General features: G+C 40.5%; 5 protein-coding genes across 6 annotated transcripts; all 5 read left to right on the top strand.

The window, feature by feature from the left end:
• Positions 1–24: 24 nt before the first annotated feature.
• On the top strand, positions 25–1,292 carry LOC134819520 (COP9 signalosome complex subunit 5-like). Its single transcript, XM_063829488.1, has one exon. It carries the CDS (start codon positions 65–67, stop codon positions 1,001–1,003), a length of 939 nt encoding a protein of 312 aa, XP_063685558.1. The 5' UTR covers positions 25–64; the 3' UTR covers positions 1,004–1,292.
• Positions 1,292–9,873, top strand: LOC134820116 (mediator of RNA polymerase II transcription subunit 23-like). The gene is made up of 3 exons (XM_063830338.1): positions 1,292–3,540; positions 4,012–4,072; positions 5,652–9,873. Exons 1-3 carry the CDS (start codon positions 1,724–1,726, stop codon positions 9,807–9,809), a joined length of 6,036 nt encoding a protein of 2,011 aa, XP_063686408.1. The 5' UTR covers positions 1,292–1,723; the 3' UTR covers positions 9,810–9,873.
• Positions 3,539–5,324, top strand: LOC134819522 (uncharacterized). The gene has a single exon (XM_063829489.1). It carries the CDS (start codon positions 4,602–4,604, stop codon positions 5,292–5,294), a length of 693 nt encoding a protein of 230 aa, XP_063685559.1. The 5' UTR covers positions 3,539–4,601; the 3' UTR covers positions 5,295–5,324.
• A 255-nt stretch (positions 9,874–10,128) lies between the features above and the next one.
• LOC134819231 (run domain Beclin-1-interacting and cysteine-rich domain-containing protein-like) lies at positions 10,129–14,370 on the top strand. The gene is made up of 11 exons (XM_063829050.1): positions 10,129–10,277; positions 10,654–10,847; positions 11,303–11,489; positions 11,644–11,814; positions 11,983–12,076; positions 12,251–12,389; positions 12,778–12,882; positions 13,242–13,326; positions 13,510–13,638; positions 13,863–13,988; positions 14,149–14,370. Exons 1-11 carry the CDS (start codon positions 10,182–10,184, stop codon positions 14,218–14,220), a joined length of 1,398 nt encoding a protein of 465 aa, XP_063685120.1. The 5' UTR covers positions 10,129–10,181; the 3' UTR covers positions 14,221–14,370.
• Positions 14,371–15,854: 1,484 nt separating this feature from the next.
• On the top strand, positions 15,855–17,132 carry LOC134819523 (ubiquitin). 2 transcript variants are annotated; one of them, XM_063829491.1, is made up of 4 exons: positions 15,855–15,961; positions 16,135–16,257; positions 16,831–16,998; positions 17,048–17,132. In XM_063829491.1, the coding sequence occupies exons 1-3, from the start codon at positions 15,859–15,861 to the stop codon at positions 16,989–16,991; spliced, it is 387 nt and encodes a 128-aa protein (XP_063685561.1). In that variant the 5' UTR covers positions 15,855–15,858; the 3' UTR covers positions 16,992–16,998; positions 17,048–17,132. The 2 variants fall into 2 exon arrangements, with proteins under 2 accessions (XP_063685561.1, XP_063685560.1); XM_063829490.1 differs by having other exon boundaries at positions 16,831–17,132.
• Positions 17,133–17,147: the final 15 nt, after the last annotated feature.

Raw genomic sequence — 17,147 nt, forward strand, 5'->3', positions numbered from 1 at the left:
TTAATATGTACAACATTTCAATTAATTCCTCTCAGAGCTAGCTGCAAATGGAAAGTTGATAGAGATGGCTGAGCAGTCACTCGAAACCTTTGCCGATGCCAACAACATTTTAAGTACTGGGGACTCCTATTTTCAGTTTGATGCAGAGGAGCATCAGCGAATCATTCAAAATCAGCCATGGAAGGAAGACCCTCACTATTTTAAGTCCACAAAGATATCAGCCCTTGCTCTCTTGAAGATGGTAATGCATGCTCAATCAGGTGGGAATATTGAAATTATGGGTTTAATGGTTGGGAAAATTGATGGACATTCAATTATTGTTATGGACTCGTTTGCTCTTCCTGTTGAAGGTACAGAGACTCGAGTTAATGCTAACTTGGCTGCATACGAGTACATGGTGAACTTCCAAAGCAATGCTAAGTTAGTTGGCAGGGAGGAGAATGTTGTTGGTTGGTATCACTCACATCCTGGATATGGGTGTTGGTTATCTGGCATTGATGTCACAACTCAAATGAACAATCAACAATATCAGGACCCTTTCATTGCTATTGTCGTTGATCCCATCAGGACTATTACATCAGGTAAAGTTGACTTAGGAGCTTTCCGCACCTACCCTGAAAATTTTGAGTTTTCAGAAGGCGGCCCAAGTCGTTATCAGTCCATTCCTCTTCACAAGATTGAAGATTTTGGTGTTCACTGTAAGCAGTATTATTCATTAGAAGTAAGCTATTTCCGGTCGTCATATGATGACAAGCTCCTCAACACTCTGTGGAAACAATATAGAATTAACACACTATCATCAAATTCTCAGTCCACAAATCAGTCATACGTTTCAAACCAGATCCAGGACTTATCCTGTAAGCTTAGCAAGTTGCAGGAGCATCAGACACATCGTGAAGAATGCAGTAAGATAGCAAAAGATGGCACTAAAACTGCTATTGAAGCTCTTGGTGGAATTATGTCGGGTATGTTCAAGGACAAGGTGTTCAATGTAAAGTCTTAAATTTTCAGTCTGGTTCAAATCTAGGTTTCTTGGTTAAGTTTTATGGGTAAGTTTTAATTTCTGGGTCTACTCGGTTGTGCTTCAAATATTGCTGGTTTCTTGGTTGATCAATATTCAATTTGGGTAAAAATTAATTTTCTGGGACTCTTTGTTGGGAATTTGATGATATGGAAATCAAAACTTGGCTCTTGTTATAAATTGATAAAGCTTGTTGTGAAATTCGAAAAATTATTGTGATTTGTAAATATATAATCGTCTTTATCTATTCAATTATTTTCTAAATGCATTATTTACTTTGTCATCTTTTCTTCTCTTGCAGTAAACCAGTTGTAAATTCGTGATTTAAAATGATGCTTTTATTTAACCATTAAAATAGCTTTGGTTAGTTTGATAATTCATGAACAATCAAGACATGATCGATAAATTACTGCCACATCGAAATAAAATAAAAAAAGATGTCTACTATCTAGTGTGCACTTAATTTATGGCAATTATTTTCATATTTATACATTTAATCTGCCACTTTCATTTACCTTGTAACCTTCAGCAATTTATCACTTATAACTATACTCCATTTAGCAAGTGACCACCTCATAGCTACTGATTAACACGACTAAAGAAACATTTTTGGAATAACAGAGATAATCATGGCTTGTTAATTTTGTTCCGCAATGTTGATTTCAAATAGTGTATGGTTCAATTCCTCTTTGCTACAAAGCAATGAACGACAAGTTACAACTTGCTGCCAAAATGAGTCAGCCAGCGGCCAATGGCCACCATGGAGATCGAGATAACACTTCAAGCCATCCACGTGGAGGTAAAAACAGTCAAAAAGGGAACAGAGGGAAGCAAGCAGGAAATAGAAACAGAGAGAAAGGAAATACTGTCGATCCAATGGAAGGTGATGACGGAACTGCAAGGCAACCTAAAGGACACAGGAACACAAAGAAAGGTCGGCTGATGAATGATCTAGTAAATTTCCAGTATTACAGACCTGCTCCTGCAGAATTCAACCATCAGAAGACACGCAAGGCCACTGCAGAGTATCAGAAAGAGGATTACGTCCATGTTTCCTGCCAATTTGTGGTCGGTGATGGTGATTGGAATGCTCTGACTAAAATAGACAGCGTTGTAAACTGGAGTGATGTTATTCAGGTCCGTCTGCCCTGTGAAGAATTGGCTTCTTGTCCTATCTGCTTGTTTCCTCCCGTGTGCCCCCTATCTCCGGTGTGTGGACATGTCATGTGTTATTCCTGTGCTCTTAGGTTCTCTGACAACTGTCCTGGAGGAGATTGCCCTATCTGTCACAAACCTCTTATCGTCTCTGACTTCAGACCCTTGAAAACGTACCCAAGAGTAAGCTATAAGGTTGGAGATGAAATTGTTATGAAGCTTGTGTTCAGGGATCGTGACGGGAGGATAGTGTGTCCTGCAGCTGATGATGATGATGTTGAGGCTAACTCCACTACGGATATTCCTGATATTTCAAATGATTGGGGTGTGAAGTTTAGCAATGTTGTCACTGCATCCCCTTCTCAAGTCTTACAGCAAGTTCTGATGACTCAAGAAGAAGAGTTGAAGTCACAGCTTGTCATGTTGGAAGACAATGATAAAGAGTGCGAACCATTCATTATCAGAGCCCTTGAAGAACTGCTGGATAAAAAAGATAAATGCTTTCAGGAAATGGAGTCTTCACTGAAAATAAGATCAAAACCAAGCTCAGAAGAAATTTGTGAGTCTTCTTGCAAGAAAGTTCACTTTTATCAATGTGCTGATGGTCAGCCCATCTTCATTCACCCATTAAACTCTAGGTGTTTGATACATGAGTATGGAAGTATTGAGGGTTCTATCCCGGAGTTAACCTGTACTATTGTTGCAATGGAGCATTACACGCAGTCTCCAGAACTGCGCTCCAGGTATCGCTACTTCTCACACCTTCCGCTGGGCTGTCCATTCATTCTGTGCGAGGTTGATGTTACACCATTCATTGGGGAGGAAACTTACCAACATTTCAAAACCGATATCGATCGCAGATCTAAGGCTAGACGAGTTAAGGAACAGAAAGAAAATGCATACACCTCAAGGCTCAGCAAGAAACTAGCTGAAAAAGAGGTAACATATCATTGCAGCGCTTATCTTCCCAGATACACTGAGGTTTCAAAACCTGCTGTGGAGCATTTTAAGACTGCTGAAAGCTATGATATGCTGGGAGGGTCTCCTTCTAGTCCTCCAACTGATGCCCCTTTGTCTTTTGCTGAAAAGCTCCGTGCAGGGGCATCTAAGTCTTCTCCATGGATGAAGTCAGTGTCCCCTGACTCTGATCGTTTGAGGATCAACTCAACTTCAAGTGATATCAGTATGGACGGTGAATCTGTTGCTCCCTCGTTCCAACACTCATTCAGAGCTTCTCTCAATGATGCTTTTGCTTCTCTAGATGTTGCTGAACCTGCTCCTTCTGTGCCTGGTCCAGCAGCTCGGGGAAAGAAGAAAAAGAAAAACAAGGGTAGAACAATTTCCCTTACTGGTGGTGCTAGAAAGTGCTGAAAATGTTTAGTGTGAAAGATTTAAGCCCACTACAAGTATAAGAAACTGAGACATTTTGTAGCCTGGTAAATAGAAAATCGTATAACAAAGATAAAAGAAGCTGTACAGTTGTTTAAATTGATAATTTCGTTTTAAAGCTGGCTGTTGTTTTACGATGAATGGCATTGATGATTTCAGATTGAAATGTATTATTGATCTTGAAAATTATTTTTTAAACTGAAGTTTACATGCTTCATTGTATGTACATACTATGGTAATATATTTCGTTAAAATTCTCACATTATTGCTGATTCAAACTAAAAAAGTCGGTATTTTAATCATGCCATTAATCTGAAACACAGTCAGATATATATTTTGATTCTATGATTTAAGATAATTTTCATGTGTACTCTTTACACATTACAAACTGAATAATTTCTATTCTGATTAAAAGATCTTGAAACAGACGTTTACTGATATTACAGGGCAGGGATTGGGGATAGGAAATTCCGATTAGCACTCAACAATTTGTCTAAATTCCCCAATGTTACATTCTAATTCGCTTACAATAAGTGAACTAACCTGCTAAGATAATCGATATTTAATAAATATAATGCCTGGCGTTTAGAAACGCTCTCATAGTTTAATATATACTTATTGCTTAATGTATACATGGTTTAATGTGTAAATTAGTTCTAGAAGTAAATCCTATTATTTCATGATGCACTAGATTTCCTCACAAAATGGTCCATACAATATTGTTAAAGATAAACGAGTTTGTCTGGTAGTTTTATTTGTTGCTGTAGTTACCGTTTGGAAGGATTGTGTAATGAAAAGGGGTAAAAGTGGGTAGTGATTATACTATAAACTGCTTGAGATATCATTGTTATAATACAAAATTGTAATTCTCGCGTTTTTCTCGTTTTATCTCTGAATTTACATACTGTCCTATATATTGTTATATGACATCTGATCGTGCTTCTCAATTTCTACATTTGATTCATTGTTGTTACATTTTACTAATCATTATATTTACCAAAAATCTAACAGTTTCACCTCTTGCTAGGTTCTGATCATGAGTGAAGAGTGGGGAAACGAGCCAGAAGGTGCAGCAAGCGAAACTTGGGGTGATGTCCCCCTTGATGGAGCTCCTGATTGGGGTGACAACGTTGCCGACGAGGCTGAAGCCGAGATCGCTGACATCTTCGTGTTCGGAAAATGGAACCCAGCTGATGTCCAGATCAAGGATATCTCCCTGACTGACTACGTGGGAATCAAGGACAAGTACGCCGTGTACCTGCCCCACACTGCTGGACGTTACGCCAAGAAGAGGTTCAGGAAAGCACAGTGCCCTATTGTTGAGAGAATCATCTGCTCCATGATGATGCACGGTAGGAACAACGGTAAGAAACTTCTGTCCATGAGGATCCTAAAACACGCCTTCGAGATCATCAACCTGATGACCAACGAGAACCCCCTCCAGATCCTAGTCGATGCTATCATCAACTCCGGACCCAGAGAAGACTCTACCAGAATCGGAAGAGCCGGTACAGTCAGACGACAGGCTGTTGATGTGTCCCCAATGAGGCGAGTTAACCAAGCCATCTGGCTTTTGTGTACTGGTGCCAGAGAGGCCGCCTTCAGAAACGTTAAGACCATTGCCGAATGTCTGGCTGATGAGCTTGTTAATGCCGCTAAGGGATCATCGAACTCATATGCTATTAAGAAGAAGGACGAATTAGAAAGAGTTGCCAAATCTAACCGTTAAATAATTTAAGTTATTTTTTATTTATCAGAAGTGTTCGTTTTCTTTGTTATGTGTTCGAAAAATACCTTACGCCCGAAAGAATTTAGCCACTAAATTTCCACCATCTCACTGTTGAAACCAAAATTTTAGTATACAAATCTTTCGGTCGTAAGGTATAAATAAAAATTAGAAAATCAATGTAAACTGAAAATGAAAATCATAGAAAATCATTCAACGAAAAATTATCAAAAATTTCTCACCTCGACACTAGAGCCAGACTAAATCGTCAGTGTTAACTGTTGGGTAACTGTTAAAGTATTGTTAAATATTTGATTAACCAATAATTCAGGTTTAATAGCCCACATCTTCTCAGTATAGCGATCATGTGACTCTGGAATCTCTGGAATGCAAGTACCACCTCAACCCTCCCTTCCCTCAACCTCCCTCCCCTCCACCTCCCTTCCCTCCACCTCCACCCCTGCTCCTCCCAACCCTGACAACCTAAAGGACAAAATCCTCACAACCCTCGGTGGTGATGATCCTGTTATCATGGCCTTCTCCAACCTCTCTCTAGACGACATTAAATCCAACGTTGACAAGCTGATCCGGGATGCTGTCCATGACAAATCTCCCGAGATCCGGAAACATGCCCTGCAGCAGATCAACATGACACTCCAGGAAGTGAACGTGAACCCGGCGAGAGTTAAGATGTTGTTAGGGATCCTCTCTAGAGCTGTGCAGGATGGTGTGTTGAGCGGGAGAGAGGTGTGTGAGTGTCTTAAGGAGCTCCTTAACACTGATATTGAGAGTCTTTCCATGGAGCTTCTTAACTTCTTTGACGTTCTGATAGGGTGCACTGACCACAAGATATGTCAGGAAATCTTCACAAACTGCCTCCAGGAAACCTCAAAACTTCCATCTGTTCTCACTGGAAGTCACCACAGGATCTCCAACAAGATAAACGCCATGCTGATGAAGCTGCTTGATCGTGATAACCTGGTAATGCCACCTATCTGCTCCTACTGTGATATCATGATTGCGTTCAACAAACCCAATGTGTTCCCTCACTGGAGTGTCTCTGAGCTTCTCAACGATTACGTCTCCACCTTCAACTGTCTCACTGATCTTATGACTATAGAAAACACAGAACATTTCCGACCCGTCATTAGACACAGTTTCCACACTCCAACAGGGTGGAAACTCGACCAAACCCTCCTCAGCTTCCACACTGTAAACCCCTCCTACTTCATCCTACAGTTCTCAGGTCCCTACTCCAAACCTCAGACCGACCTGATGTTGTACACTCTGAAACAAGTCTCGTGTAGGGACTTTGTGGTGAACACCATGCTGCAGTTGAGACAGGGAAAGGGTACGATATGTCCCGTGTTGGAGACGGTTTTCATGAAATTGTTGAAGCAGACCGCTGCAGCTTCAGAGAAGGATCATGATTTGAATAAGATGAAGGTGTGGGAACGTTTTGGTGGTGAGCTTTCCTCGCTGATATTCTGTAGTTCCATTCATATTAAGGATATAACTGAGGCTCTACTGAAGGAACTCAAGGAACCTGCAACCTTTTCATCCCTCCAGCAACACCGTGATTTTCTCATGTGGATACTTCACCGGTGCTTCAGCTTTTGCCTAAAAATAGTTCGCATTCCCAAGAAAGATTTCCTGTTTATCGGTGACATCATCAAGCTCTTGTACCCAGAACTAGCACCTCTACCAGTCCCAGATCGTAACTCCCCACTCTGTGTGGTCTACTTGTCTGCAGCTAGTTTGTGGGCTGTGTTTGGAACCCGCTCTGTTGACAACCCCGGTCTCCAGGACTCACCTCCACTTGCTCTCATCGAGCAGCTCAACTTCCTCCACATGCCCCAGCTCAATCAACATCAGTTCTCCACATCAGACTATTCAGTGTGTGTCAGTTTAAACCATATCAACAACTTTGTCCCGTCCTTCTCCAACACCTCTGAAGCGTACTCCCGGCCCCTGAGATTCCTCATGGAGAGCGTATACATGGCCCAACAAACTACAGTACTCCCTGGCAACGTGCAGGTTGTAGCTGCCCTGACTCCCATACCACTAGACATCCTGGACATGCTGACCGCTCATGCTAAACTCAACTTCATCGTCACCATCACCAACCACATCACCAAGATGGCAGATCCACACGATCAGATGACTCAGTCCTCCACCGCCTACCTAGCTCCAGCACTCCTGGAGACCTTCTCCAGGTTACTCTGCTACACAGAGATTGATTCTAACAGCCTCAAAATGATGATGACTCTGATCCACCAGGTGTCCAATTACCATGCCTTTGGTATCCTCTGCAGTCTGATGGAAATGTTCATACACAGGATGCAGTTTGTAAAGCAGACCAACCACCGGATGACCATGCTAACACACTTCCAAACCTTGTACGTTCTGTTCACACAGCGTGCAGGGAACCATCCCCAGATGCTCTACATGTTAGAATCCTTCACCATGCGTCTCCTCCCTCTCCTCAACTACCAAGACCACACTCGTATCAGTTCCTCTCCTTCAGGTATAAAGATCCTCTCCACCAGTGTGGAGGAGCTTAACAAACTGTTCATCCTCTCTGCTGCACGTAACGCTGTTGTGTCCGGTAACAAAGCAGCGACTAACAGCTGGTTGAAACCCTTTATGGAGTACATGATACAGTGTACACCCGCAGTACGAGAGTGGAGTCCCTACACTCTCACCTACTTCCCCCAATCTTTCAAGGGTTATGTTGGCTCTGAGGTGCCGGTTGTGTATCCTGCTAAAAACCTGGCAATGATGGTGACGGAGGAGATTACTAGGACCATGCAGGCAGGGGCGAAGCATGATTTCGTTAAGTATTACAAGGAGTCGGATCACAATGAGATATTTCTTTGTATTTTGTTGAGGAAAGTTATTGATAGTGACACGTTGCCGAACTATGCACTTAAAGTAACCCAGAACTGGACTCCTGCTGCTCTCAAAAACCAGATACGAAACATGATAGATTTCATCGTGTTGGAAGTGAAGAACAACAAGGGGACCTCTCAGAACATTTTCAACAAGATTGCCAACGCTGTGAATGACTTTGTCTTCAGACATCACATGATGCCGTTTGACACTCTGATCTTTATCTTGGCTCTTCGCAAGTACAGTGACCAAGATGCCAACATCTCCCTCTACCTCATCCACAATCTCCTTGTTGGGAAGACTCAGTTCAGTGCCCGCTGTGCTGACTTTGTTCAGCATGCTTCTCCAGATTACTGGCGTTCCATCGATTGGAGTCACGTGCACAGTGCATACCACAACAAATTCCCCGAACACCAGTACTGGATGAAGAAGGATAACTTCGCAGAGCGTGGCTCCGGATCCTTTATTCTGCCCACTTATTACAGTAATCTCTGTCTCAGGTTCTTGCCCATCTTGGATGTTGTCATCCACAGGTTGATCGAGCTGCCGCCCAAAAATTGCCGAAAATGGTTGGTAGAAATCCTGCGTGTGTACTCCAGACTATTTGCATACCATGATTCTCCCATCACATTTCTGCATGATACTCTCTTCTACTATGATGTCATGCTGGCTACAGAGTTTGATTTCGAAAAACGGGTCCTTGTTCGGTCATATCTGGAGCATCTGACCTGTAAACCAATGGAGTTCCTGTCACCCCAGTTTATTAAATATCTGAATGCTGGGGAAAATGATCCCCAAAACTGGTCGCCTTCCCCTGGCTATTTCTTAGAACTTGTAAATAACATGAACGATGTTGTTAAGTCCAGTGATGGGCCAGAATTCTCCCATATTGACTGGAGGTTCAACGAGTTTGGTAACCCAGTCTGCATGATGCTTTACCTTGTTTCTATCGAGCTAATGTGTATCCCACTTCCTGCCACCAAGATGTCAGCTGAGTATTTGGCGGAACACCGGATTAACATAGGTAGTAAACTAGTGGATATAGTCCTGAATAACAATACGGGCCACCTACCTGAACTGTGTAACACACTCGGTATTTTGCTGTCTGCGCTGCCTGTTTCCTTCTCCAAGGCAGTTTATAGGAAAATAGTTGAGATTCTTCGGGATGGTTCCAATTTCTATGAAGTTGAGGGTAATATAGGTGGGGTTTTGTGGAACAATAAAGCGCAAAACGTCTTGATCCTCGTCCATTCGTTCTTCCAGCACTGTAAAACGGACAAAATAGGCTTCCTCCCCGAATTTATCACCCAAAACTTGAACTTGTTCACGACAGAATCCCACGTGGTGTACATATTGAAACTGGTATCACCCTTTCTCTGCCACCTCTTCAGGAGTCCCTCTGTAAGAAACCAAACTCTTTGTTCCTTGTATCAGGTCATGATAAACTTGTTGAGCGACAACACAGTTACCAATCCTGACCTGTTTGTTGACTACATGTATTATATCAAGTACATTTACGCTGGTGCCGAGTTTAAACCGTTGATTGAGAAACATTTACCCACTTTACCGGCCGATATTTCATCGAAACTAAAGTTTTTGGTGATCGGCACTGATTCCACGTCGTAATTATATTAATATTTGTTAATAAATGTATATTTTATGATTGAATTATGTTGAAATTTCAGATGTATTGACCTGATACTGATAGGTGTCTTATTGCAGTCCATCGCTTTGCCCCACTGGTCACACTTTTCTCGCAAAATTTGAAAATTGCGCGCTGACAATTTCCTTTATGTTATAGCAAACGCACTACATTACGCAAAATGTAATATTTTCTTTGCGCACGTACGTACTATATCTGATTTTGTAGAATTAAGGGGCTCATCGTAACCTTACATACACGGTGTCATTTGATTTGATCTATCATCCATTTTTAACATAATATGTACCAATCCTCTATAGTTTTGCTTGCATCATGTGTAGAATGGTGTGAAATAAATGGAGAATGGATCCGAACCGGTTTGGTTACAGGCAATCACATCCGCTGGAAACGATGCCGTGTCTGAATTAGAACGAGAGAATGCTCATTTTGAGGTAGGACTATCAACATGTTGAACTAGTTTTCTTTCCTCAAACTGTGGAGAAGTAGAGAGTACTAGTATTTCTAAACTTAATAAGTCCACTGTACGAATTAGGAATTTAGATAACTTCCATGGCATGCGATCGTTCACGTATTACGTAAATCAGATTTTAGCCACTTCAGGTCCCCATTTCGTCTTCACTTTTGCAAGTATCCCTAGTGTAGAAATTAAACTAGCGTTGGTATTTCTAAACCCCGTCCACACTCTGGTTGCTTACGTAACATGTGAACGATCTACATTTTGTGATACTCTTACATTGCACGTGAGATATAACACTCAAACGTATCAAGACTGTTGAGACTTAGATGAAGATAATGTAACTACCATAGGTAACTGAAGCGATATTACGTGCCCTAGAACAGCTATGTTCCATGGACGACACAGACAGCGACGAGGAAGACTTACCGTCCGACAATATCCGAGACTACGCTAACTCTCTCACAGCTCCTGAACTGAGTATGACCCCCAACAGCTCTCCTATATCTCCTGCTATTGTGAGGAAGAGCATCTCTAAACCTAACAGGTAAAGTTAGGGTAACCATGGTAACTATAATATGTTATCAAATGGTTCTTATCTTGGAACTAACTAAATAGGTGCATGTGCCGGAATGTCTACAGGGCATCGCGTGTTTCTTAATGTTTCCTAAACAAATGCGGTTTCTGGCCAGTGGCTAACTTAGTAATTTGCTGATGGCTCTCCAGTGTTAACAGGAACACATGGGTCCGGCTTGTCGAACCGTCCCAACGGTAAATTCTGGGACCATAGTATTTTGATAGCAGCTTTCTCTGAAACATCATTCTTACCCTGTCCCTATGTATTGGTGCATTTGGGAGTCCTATTTTAGCGCATTTTCGTCGTGCATCACTTAGCGCTTTCGTTTGGCTGCTTATGATTTCACCATAGCATCGTATCCCTGAAAACACGTCTTAATCTTCTTAGTCCACTAATTCATCCCTCAAATACAACCCTCCTGCCAGAAACAGCACAGAGCTATCAGACTGGGTGAGCGTTGTAGACACGGACACGCCCTCTATCCCCACCTCTCTGAGTGACAACTCTATCACAACCGTTCTGGAGAAGTTTGCGGAGAACCAGTCTAGCGATCAAAACAGTCCCCGTGCTATCGCTAAGCAGCTCTTTGATAAGATTAACTTTTCTTCCGAGGTTAGCTTGGGTTTTTTATTCAAATCAGGGTTATTTAGTGAATTAGTGCCCCCAACCTATCTACTCTTTATCTAATCTGTTCTCTATCGTTTTGGGTGACTTCTAATCCGTACTACATTATAATAAGTGCACATTTTACCAGCTAACAACTCAGGAGAGTGCTGAGTTGGACTGGCTAGTAACTGAAGGAGGGCGGCGACACACCCCCACTATATCCCGTACAGTGTCCGACTTGTCTCTCCCGACCCGACTGAGAGGGACCTCAGACTGGGCGCCTCCCCGTGCTCAGATTATCTACCACATTCACCTTCCAGCTACTAGGAAGGTAATGTGATCTGAAGTAGTATTAAAGTGTTGTAGGCAGTTCTAATGTGGTGTGAAGTGGCGGTTCTTGCAGCAGTTGCAACTAGATTGTGTTTAATGTTCATTTCGTTACCCTCAAATTTACAAACTGTAAGCCCTTCTAATGTAAATTAAGTTTTATTCTTCACAGTCAATACTATCCCGGTGCGGGTACAGATGTGCGGGTTGTGGGATGAAGATAGACCACACTATGGCCAGTTGGTTCAGATACTGTGCCTACCTCGGTGAGTGGTAGTGAAGGGGTTAATTAACCTGATTAAGTTACTAAACGGTGCTAATATTATGGAAAATCAGTGTAATTCGAATCATCAGACAATTTTCTCATTATCGTAGAATAGTGCATACTTAACTCAAGAATAGTGGGTAATGTATGTTACGTGACCGTTGGATTGTTCTAGGAAAGTATTTCTGTCACTCCTGCCACCACGAGAAGACAGCCCACATTCCTGCTAGAATACTTCACAAATGGGACTTCAGGAAGCAGAGGGTCAGTAACTTCGCGTCAGATCTCCTCGAGAAGATGTTTTCAGAGCCTTTGTGAGTTTTATTTGGAGTGAGGGAGGGTACTGCTTTATAGTATACGACCAGAGTTGTTGTCAACACAGCCACTGCTGGCGGTTCCAATGACTTATTTATTAAGGGGGAAAATATATCATAATGTATAGCATTTAAATCGTATAACATAATGAAATAACATATTAGATATCGATATCAAACTAGAGGATTGTATCGCAACGAACCGAGTAGCGAGAATGGGTAAGGTACCTTGCGGAGGTATTTCAGAGGTATTCCTTCATCGACATCTCTTTTTAAAGCCTCATATTTTGAGGGGGGGGGGGGGGGGGGGGGGGGTACCAACCTAGTTATCGGACAGGATCATGATTCCGATCAAGATATAGGAGCTCTAATTCTCTATCTCTCCTAGGTATTGCATCCAGGATATAAACTACAACCTCTACAAAACTGTCAATGAGATGAAGTATGCACGAGCTCTCAGATACCAACTGTTCTTCCTGAACGAGTACATTAGGTGAGGGGTACCCCCTGTTTAATAAACACAGTGATTATTAAACTTGAGGTATAAACAGTGTTTATATTACCATGTTTAATAAACACAGTGATTATTAAACTTGAGGTATAAACAGTGTTTATATTACCATGTTTAATAAACACAGTGATTATTAAACTTGAGGTATAAACATTAAACAGTGTTTATGTTATCATGTTGCGAACTAACTTGATATTCAATGTCTTTAGTCTGCGTATCTTCAAGAATGAGGATCTTATTACTTGTGGATTCACAGTTTAGACCGTTTAGCTTATATTTTTTACTTGAAACTTATCAAATTGAAATCAGGAATTTAGCGTTATCGTACCTTCTCTTTTCAGAAATTGTAGAAACGGTAAAGATTTGTTGGATAATATGTCAATCCGTTCACATATTATTAATGAGCCTCAACTCTTCTCATTGCAGGTGACCTTTTTATGATAAAACTGGAACTCTACTTGTGTACTGACTTGTTTGCTGTCTTGATTTGACAAACCACTGGTTAAGCGAGTCCTCGACTTGCAAGAAATTCTTCCAACAATAAATAAACTGACAAATCAATTGCAATGGTTGATTAATTATTTTAACAGTAACTAAATTGATACTCAGGATTTGTGTGCAGTAAAGGACAGGACCCTGATAGAGATGATGAGAGTTCTGGTAACTAGCTGGTTACAGCACGTTGATAATTGTGGGCTCTGCAAAGGAAAAGGTTTTATCTGCGAACTCTGCGCTAGGGTGAGTCACGTGACTTCCTTATATATGGTATTGTGAAATTGCTGTATTTGCAGTTATGATTATAAGTTACTTAGAAACGCTATTAAAAACATAGGATTTACTTGGCAATCAGCAACTAAATGCCACGACGTGGTAGTGTAGCACATAGATCCAACAACCTCATGAATAAAAGGTATAAGATGAGCTACCAGACCATTTGAGAGGGATTATTCCACCTTCTTCAGGATGAGATCATCTACCCGTTCCAACTGGAATCTGTTGTTCAGTGTCAGATGTGCTGGACGTGTTTCCACAAGGCTTGTTATTCTGGCACTTGTCCAAAATGTGCCAGGATCAGATCACGTCGCACTGTAAGTATATTGCTAGGATCAGATCGCACTGTGGGTATATTAACGTGGTTTAAACAAGGACCCTTTTTTGTTTTGGGGCTTTCACAATTCACATATTTAATATTCTGTGAACATATACGTTAGGAAATTGCATTATTTTACCATGCGTCTTATTGTGCAGATGTCTGATCCAGATGGAAACCGAAACAAAGAGGCCGAGGTGAAAAACGAAAATGAACGAAAGAAAACATAAAAGTTATACACAGTAGCCAGTAGGTTATCTGGGTATAATATCTAACAGGGCTACTAACAAGACTTGGTGATGTTTTTTAGTGACATAACGCCACCTCTGGGAGAGTGTCATGTTATTCTCCTTACCAAAGATAACTTTTCTTGCTTTACACACACAAACGGTATATCCCCTTCTACCATTGAACAGTATTTTTAGCCTCAGATCTTTTCATAAACGGACCCCATAGTTCATCCAACATTTTCAGCTCACACTTTTTACCTTTGATCACTTAACACCTGTAGGGGGTGATGCAACGTCAATTAATGTCAGTATTCCATAAAAACCCCAAACTGACATTGACATTAATTGACATTAATTGACATTAATTGACATTAATTGACATTAATTTGTCTTGAAATTTGAGATTATCATTATTCGATAAATATTCAAGATATTCACGTCTATGTAAGTTAGACCGGTTCAAAAAAACAAAATGTCCTTGAATAATTATGAGTATGTTCTTATCTGTTGATCCTTAGGTTCAAAGACCACCAAAAAAATTTCAGCTTCCAACTTTTCCATCTTCGGTCCCCACCGGCCACGCCCATATTTTATTGGTTTCTTATACAGGTAAAATATCTAGAATCGGCTTTTTTAGTATGAAGGAGTTATGTTAGCTGTTTAAGATTCGTTATTCAAATATAAATGTCATGAAGGTATTTCGTTTAATGTGGGTTTTAAGTTCTGATCATGTTGAGAACCACGCCCTTGGATGGCCACGCCCATTTAAGAAAATTAAATTTCGGAAAACCGTATTATTTTAGTTTTATTGTTTAATGATCTGAATTTTTTTCACATTTCACATTTCCATATGTGATAGTAGTGAATAAATTGATGATATAAACGTTCTAAAGTGCTAAAAATATCGTGTCAATTAATGTCAGTATTCCAAAATTTTGCAAAACTGACATTGACATTAATTGACATTAATTGACGTTGCATCACCCCCCACCTGTATTCACGGTACTTCTACGTATTCAGTTAACTTTGATTTATTATCTTGTACATATTATAATCATATTGTTCTGGTGTACATTCTCATCTCAGTTAAAAATTGATTTCTGTACGCGGTTTATTTTTCAGCACAACATTTCTTTATTTCCCAGTGTTGTCAAATTGAGCAGTTTTTGCATAAGAAGCGGCACTAATTAAAGTCATCAGATCACCAATAGATCCGGCCATGGTGTCATTTTCACTTCTTGGCACTTTATTTTGATTGTTAAGCTAATTCAAAATTCAATCGCTCGTCGCACGGTATTATATCTATTCCTATTATTATACCTCAATTATTTGCTGAATTTTAACCGGTATTTTGTGCCCCAACTGTCGCGTATAACTAAGGTCTGTTTTGTATTTTTGTTTTTGATCGTGAATTTTTGCTGATTTTTGTGTTTTTAATTTCATGTTAATAAATAATGAATTTAATTTTAGAATTCTGATCTATTGAATTGTATATTGAAGTCGTGTTTCATTTCTACTGACCGCAGAATTTATTAATGTTTTTTTGAAATGATATTCTCTTTTTTACGTTAGAACCTAACATCTGAGTTTTGGATGTTTTCTGCTAATTTTCATTTACATTATATCCCATTATTAGCAATGCAGATATTTGTAAAGACCCTAACGGGTAAAACTATAACCCTCGAGGTTGAACCTTCAGACTCGATAGAGAATGTCAAAGCCAAGATCCAGGATAAGGAAGGTTTGGATATGATTAACGAATCCTAGTTAACTATAGTTTATAGTTTGTACTATAAAACCCTCAGATCTTGTTCATACGATGACAAAACTTTCATTTGAATTCGAGTATTTGTATTATTTCGATCACGAATAACCACGAAATTATCTAATTAATCAATTAATTACGTCCCTCAGGAATCCCCCCAGATCAACAGCGTCTGATCTTCGCTGGTAAGCAGCTGGAAGACGGCAGAACTCTGAGCGACTACAACATCCAGAAGGAAAGCACTCTCCATCTTGTTCTCAGACTTAGAGGAGGTCAGACTTTAAGTTATGAATAATTAGCCTGGCTGTTTGACATTCATCCGATATTCTTTCGATTTTTGACAAACAAAAATATTGGATATATTGAGAAAGATATGTCTAGCAACTTATATACTGGTTATTGTCAGTGCTTGCTGTCTGGGCTTAAAATTTCATTTTGTGTACAAGGGCATTATTGTAAAGCTATATTGTAATACCGGGTTCCTATTAACGCACATACGAATACCTCTGATCGGTAGTGGCACTATCGTGGTTCACTTTGGTTCTACTGGCTTAGTTACACGTCAAAAAGTGTCCCGTTAAGGACTAATCGAGTTATGTCCCTTCCTACTTTTTCAATATCCAACTGTTTTAGCTACGATATTTATCGCCCGTTTATCTATTTAATGTAACTTATGTATGTTCTCTGTTCTACCGTTTTCTGTAGTGTTACCCTTTTTACGAACTTGTAGTTTCGTCGAAATTGTCCGTTACCCTGGCCTCAGTAACAAGTACGTTATTCTAGTAACAAGTACCTTACCCTAGTAACAAGTACGTTACCCCCAGTAACAAGTACGTTACCCCCAGGAATCATCGAGCCCAGCATGAGAGCGCTCGCCTCCAAATACAACTGCGAGAAGATGATCTGTCGTAAGTGTTACGCGCGACTCCACCCTCGTGCCACCAACTGCCGCAAACGAAAGTGTGGTCACAACTCTGACTTGAGGGTCAAAAAGAAGCTGAAATAGACTCTGGGTCGATGTTTTAGGACGTTTCGTCAAGAAGAAGCTGAAATAGACTCTAGGTCCATGTTTTAGGACGTTTCGTTTTGAATTTTCCTGTAATTTCAATGTACAGTTCTCTGTTTATTTGAAAGTTTCGTTCATTGATCTCTGAGTTTGCGT

This window comes from Bolinopsis microptera, chromosome 8 (assembly GCF_026151205.1).
Source record: "Bolinopsis microptera isolate Bmic1 chromosome 8, MBARI_Bmic_1.0, whole genome shotgun sequence".
Lineage (NCBI taxonomy): Eukaryota > Metazoa > Ctenophora > Tentaculata > Lobata > Bolinopsidae > Bolinopsis > Bolinopsis microptera.

What these genes read in the sequence shown, in the direction of transcription:
- LOC134819520 (XM_063829488.1), top strand. Translation starts at nt 65, where the DNA reads ATGGCTGAGCAGTCACTCGAAACCTTTGCCGATGCCAACAACATTTTA.
- LOC134820116 (XM_063830338.1), top strand. Translation starts at nt 1,724, where the DNA reads ATGAACGACAAGTTACAACTTGCTGCCAAAATGAGTCAGCCAGCGGCC. An exon ending in CTTACTGGTGGTGCTAGAAA is followed by an intron (nt 3,541 to 4,011) that starts GTGCTGAAAATG and finishes CTGATATTACAG; the next exon opens with GGCAGGGATTGGGGATAGGA. An exon ending in ATTTGTCTAAATTCCCCAAT is followed by an intron (nt 4,073 to 5,651) that starts GTTACATTCTAA and finishes TTCTCAGTATAG; the next exon opens with CGATCATGTGACTCTGGAAT.
- LOC134819522 (XM_063829489.1), top strand. Translation starts at nt 4,602, where the DNA reads ATGAGTGAAGAGTGGGGAAACGAGCCAGAAGGTGCAGCAAGCGAAACT.
- LOC134819231 (XM_063829050.1), top strand. Translation starts at nt 10,182, where the DNA reads ATGGAGAATGGATCCGAACCGGTTTGGTTACAGGCAATCACATCCGCT. An exon ending in CAGATACTGTGCCTACCTCG is followed by an intron (nt 12,077 to 12,250) that starts GTGAGTGGTAGT and finishes GGATTGTTCTAG; the next exon opens with GAAAGTATTTCTGTCACTCC. An exon ending in AAGATGTTTTCAGAGCCTTT is followed by an intron (nt 12,390 to 12,777) that starts GTGAGTTTTATT and finishes TATCTCTCCTAG; the next exon opens with GTATTGCATCCAGGATATAA.
- LOC134819523 (XM_063829490.1), top strand. Translation starts at nt 15,859, where the DNA reads ATGCAGATATTTGTAAAGACCCTAACGGGTAAAACTATAACCCTCGAG. An exon ending in CAAGATCCAGGATAAGGAAG is followed by an intron (nt 15,962 to 16,134) that starts GTTTGGATATGA and finishes TACGTCCCTCAG; the next exon opens with GAATCCCCCCAGATCAACAG. An exon ending in TGTTCTCAGACTTAGAGGAG is followed by an intron (nt 16,258 to 16,830) that starts GTCAGACTTTAA and finishes CGTTACCCCCAG; the next exon opens with GAATCATCGAGCCCAGCATG.